The 5,153-nt window shown below is 41.1% G+C and overlaps 1 protein-coding gene across 1 annotated transcript in view; it reads right to left on the reverse strand.

The window, feature by feature from the left end:
- SARC_06278 (hypothetical protein) overlaps positions 1–649 on the reverse strand; it is a gene marked incomplete at both ends in the record, with an annotated part of 1,370 nt that extends 721 nt beyond the window's left edge. Inside the window, one exon of the mRNA XM_014299818.1 lies at positions 565–649. Coding sequence (XP_014155293.1) covers positions 565–649 — 85 coding nt within the window. The remainder of the gene's footprint in view (positions 1–564) is intronic.
- Between the last annotated feature and the right edge of the window lie 4,504 nt (positions 650–5,153).

The following is a 5,153-nucleotide window of genomic DNA, read 5'->3' on the forward strand; positions in this document are numbered from 1 at the left end:
GCGCTGAACTGATCAATGATAGGCTGACCAGATAGTAAGGGTGTTATAGTTTACTAGCTCGATGGATGATGTCCCTCGATTTAATCGAAAACGAGTATTCTAGCACATCAAAGATGTCACCCAGCGATATTTTGTCCGAGAGATTTGCCAAGAGACCCATCATATCTGTTGGTAGAAAAGTCATCACTTCCTCGGGCAGCATTGAGATGATTTTCTCGATGTCTCCGATAGTAATATGATGCATATCAAAATATTTTCGTTAAATTACGCTTGACCAATACCACAACGTCACGGACGACTACAAAGTCGCTGTCTAAGGAGCATATCATACGTATGGTGGACTCGAATCATTCTGGAATGATGCCTTCGGGCAGAGCGTGCAGTACTGTTTTCATATAACCCAGAGTTATATGAAAATCAAGCACTGAACCCAGTTGAGTCGTAGAAGTAAGGCGAAGTCCGCCTTCACAACCTTGGAGACGACCTCCAATATTTCTTGTAGCTTGGCGGTCAATCACAATAGCTAAAACCTTCTAGATCAATGAGACTGGACATCCCTCTTACCAGCGGTAACCTTGGCCATAGATAGACCTATAATGTTGAGAATTTTTATGGCGGTCGCTTGGTCAGCCATAAGATGTTGTAGCATATGCTTTAATCTAGTGTCCGGGTTGGCGGGTTCATTAGGGTCTGTTGTGAGGTACTCAACGATAGGCAGGATAGTGTTAAAAATAGTTTAATTCCCAGCAACGGGTAGCATCGCCAACACACAAAACTTTCCAAATTTACTTTGTATCTCGGAGGCTGAGTCTATTTTTTTTTTTTAATTTATCAAAGTGCCATTGCTATTGATAGCCAAGAACATATACCGTTGGGATTGAACTTATAATACAATGGTTTTTTAATCATTACGACTATTATGCGTCGAAACGGTGTCATTCATTTGTCATGATCAAAAAATCAGAGGATCCCGTGTGCACGGTTGAATAGAAGAATCTGTGAAGTGCCGTTCAGAGTTAGACCTTCGTCAACGACGTTCCTTCATTCCCATGCCAGTAATCACGTCCGAGATTCACTCCATCAAAGCCTTCGAGACCCATACTAGCAAATTTTCTCGAAATGAAGGACAGATGCTGCGAGCGCAAAAACCAAGCGCCACAGAAGCGGTTCTCATCGCTATATTGTACTTGTTGCTGGAAAACATATCTTAAGCATAATGATTTGTTTTAGCGATGTGACAATTTTGTCTTTCGAGGGCCATGTACTGTAATGTCATGATATCAACATATCAAATTACAGGTTCGCGTGAACGCAGTGCACCAACACAAAGAGGACATTCTGGCACACTAAGTCACTCAGTGAAGCGAAAACGTCACTCACTGGGAAGGGCGATAGAAATGAAGAAGAAAATAGTGTGCAGTGCGCGTTTAGCCAAAATAGTGCACATGTGAGAGTTCGCAGAAAACCGGTACTCGCTTATTCGACACAGTTCAATATACGTAATGTTGACTTACTAGAATTTGCTAATAGGTACTTCAAACTTCACTCTTTTTATGCTACTTGTTGCAGAATATTGCACCAGCAATCGCCTTTCAGCTTTGATACAAGTTCGGCTTTTCCATAACATCACTATGCATGTACTCACCTGTAGTCCTTCACAAGTACTCGCATCTCATTGTTATTTTCTGTTCACAAGGACATAGTTGCTTGATAAGGTACGCAATCTATCATTCACTCAGTCTTCAATATCAATCCTCAATCTTGCACACTGCTACTTTTTGTAGTATTCATGACATGCAACACACAATACAAGTCTTTATCAGAATAGCAAACCTTGTATTACCTAATATACTTTGACATGTAACTGAATGCCTTCAAATGCATAAAGTACACTACGTGACAAAGCAATTTAGTACTATCGGACATGTCACTGACCATCTGGCTTTTATCACAATCACAATATTTCGGTAAGTTCAAATGAACAACAATTATGTTGATCTTTCTAGGAGTTTCAGATAATACTTTAATCTAAGAATAAACATATTGTTTTCTGTACCTGTGGGCGTCCTACACGCCCCTCACCAGAGAGACAGTGCCACTATATAAGGCAAGTTGTACAACACTCCGGTGAATGTGCCCCCAAGTACACACTCTAAAGTTAATAATGCCCCAAAGTCTCGAACAGACCTTTACATAGTCTAAAATCGATACAGAAAAAACAAGATAGCAAAGCATAATCACGTATTAAACCGTCTCAACCCTTATGAAGCACCTGACTAGAGGTTCCATGCTAGCAAAGTATCAAGCTAAACAGCACGGGTGCCTATAACAACAAATATATTGAAGTACTATTAAAAGTGTTCTTTATAAGGTTTCTCATACTGACCATATGAGTTTTTACCCAGGCCAACCCAAGTGGTTAAACACTAGTTTAAACACCATCAGTATATATCTGAGGGTGAGGTCATAAACAAATTCATTCGAAAGCACGACTTTTTAAATACATTTGTACTCTATTTAAAGTCTACTACATTGCACTCTAACACTCGTTTCTGTGTAATCTGTCGTCGTTCATTAAGGCATGTAGCAATGCGATTACGCACCGCAGCTGGCACTTTTTCATCTACGATTAACATCTCGCACAAATTCTCTCGAATTGTCAACCGGTGAGGCCCATCATACATCCGGTCCGTGTGCGCGAAGAACGGTGAAGACTCCATCTGAAGAATGACCATCGCATTGTAAGAAAGAACAACATTCTAGACGCATTCTAGACGCATTCATCCAGTCATGGTATTTTCGTAAGACAGGTTAGTGCGGATTGCCCGTTTCGCACGACCATCACCTTCGCGGTGTCCAACGGAGCTGTAGTGAACCTGAAAGCCACGATTCAGACTAAACTCTACGAATAATATATTTTCGAAGATAGTGCCTTTTCTACCGCCAACGTCCGGAGCAGCCCCTATGGAAAAATAAGTTCTCTATCAAACTTTATCACCACACGCGTAGTCTACATTCATGAATGGAGAGAACACAGACACCGCCACGAGTTTCGATAGCTCGTTCACTGCCACCAACACGGCACACTCACCTCCTAGGCCGTAGTTCTGTCGTCCCAGTCAAGGTTTTAATTCGCCGAACAAAATCGTACGTTCTGGTTGTTAAATCAGAGCCAAGGTCTCCAGCGGGGGAAGATTATAACGTTCACATACGAATCTGCTCACGCAGACGTCCCAACCCAGCATGACATGTACCAAGTGATGAAGGCGCTTCTGAGAAGCATACACATAGAAAACGTGAACGTAATAAAGCGCACCACTCAATCGTCCTCGCCACCTACTGTGATCGTTGCTGGGATACTACCTGGGAGTTTTCAATCACTGCCGTTAATAAAGTACTAGTGATCATGTTAGCAGTACCGATGACTGATTGAGTTGCTGTCAATGAATTTGATGACAGCGATGGTTCCACCACAGTAGTTTCTGTGTCACTAGTATTTGCTATCTGCTTAGCTTTATCGACAGATCCCAAGTTCCAGTCTTCTATCCTAAGTCCGACTCACCTCCGCCCATGCCAATAATCCATTCTTCCACCAACACTGCCGTAAAGGCAAAAAAATTGAACTCCTTCAAATACACGACTTTCAGTGTTGGCTCGTTTGAAATGGATTCTGCCAGTGTACGCAATGTAGTTGTCTTTGCCTCCATAAGAGCGTACGCCATAGACCATTTAGTGCTAGATAGTTCCTCAATAAAATTTTAATGAAGTATTGTATCCAAGTCATGTAGGTTGCTTTTGTTCGCAGATACATACTTGCTTACTCAGTCCCTGTTGTGCTTAATTACTTGACGCACATTCGTCCAATCAACGAAGATTTCATGTCGGCAAGCTCTATACTTGTTTTTGCCTTGTAAACTGCATGGCGGTTTTTAGCTGCATCACCAATACTGGCCATCTAGTCTTTACATCTAGGTTATATATGATATCTAAAAAGACCTCATTATCTGCAGTGTGCACAAGAGAGAGTTCGCAGGAAACCGCCAGTCTCGGTGTAAAACCCTCGTTTATCAGACACAGTTCAATATACGTGTTGTTGACTCACAATAAACAGCCAATTAGGTACTTCAGACCTCACTATGTATACTATTTGCAGCATGGTATTGCACCAGCAATCGCCTTCAGCTTTACTACAAGTTTTGTTTCTCCATAGCAACACTATGTTTGTACTCACCGGCAGTACTTCAGAATTTCTTACATCTCAACACTATGTTCTGTTCACACGGACATGGTTGCTTAATACGGTAGCAACTCAATCTTCAATCTTGCACAATGCTATTTGTTAAAGTATTCATGACATGCAGCACACAACACAAGTCCTTATCGGGAAAAGCAATCCTTGTTATATGGTATTACCTAATATGCGTTGACATATAATTGGAGGCCAATTGCAAGTACAACCACACTACATTGTATCATACATACTTGCCATTTTTGAAATAAATAATATTATCCCTATGTGGCAAAGTACTTTAGTATTGTCGGATATATCAATGACCATCTGACATTTATCATAATCATGATATTTCGGACAAGTTGAAATGAACAGTAACTATATTGGTTTTCGTAGGAGTTTACATAGATTTAAACCTAGGAGTAAACACATTGCTCTCTATATACTAAGGGTACCTGTAGGCGTCCTACAAGTGTTGGAATATCAATTATTCAATGACTTCATTTTTTGTTGTTGTTGATATTGTTCACCGATGTCCATCGTTGTGTATTGGCCTTATTGGTGGCTTCTGTTTAAAAACAAAATAAAATACTGATTTCTGAGGTTGGAATCTCGAATCAGTTATTCTGCAATTAAATATTTTGTGTCCAGCTGTGGGTGTCTACATATGTATAGTAAACAACTATTTTTTTGTTCTGAAAATAAATATAGACAGTAAATACGGAATACCATCAGGCACCAGGCACCAGGCACCAGGCACCAGGCACCAGGCACCAGGCACCAGACCACCAGCCAGGTAGACAGGCAGAGGTTACCAGGGCAGGAATCCCGAATCAAGATGTGTTGGGTGGCGCCTTGAAAAGTTTTGCCATGTCCCTCTGGAAATGTCGCTGGATGAAAAATAGATTCTCCCCAGCAAATC

Source organism: Sphaeroforma arctica (assembly GCF_001186125.1).
Source record: "Sphaeroforma arctica JP610 unplaced genomic scaffold supercont1.441, whole genome shotgun sequence".
Classification (NCBI taxonomy): domain Eukaryota; class Ichthyosporea; order Ichthyophonida; genus Sphaeroforma; species Sphaeroforma arctica.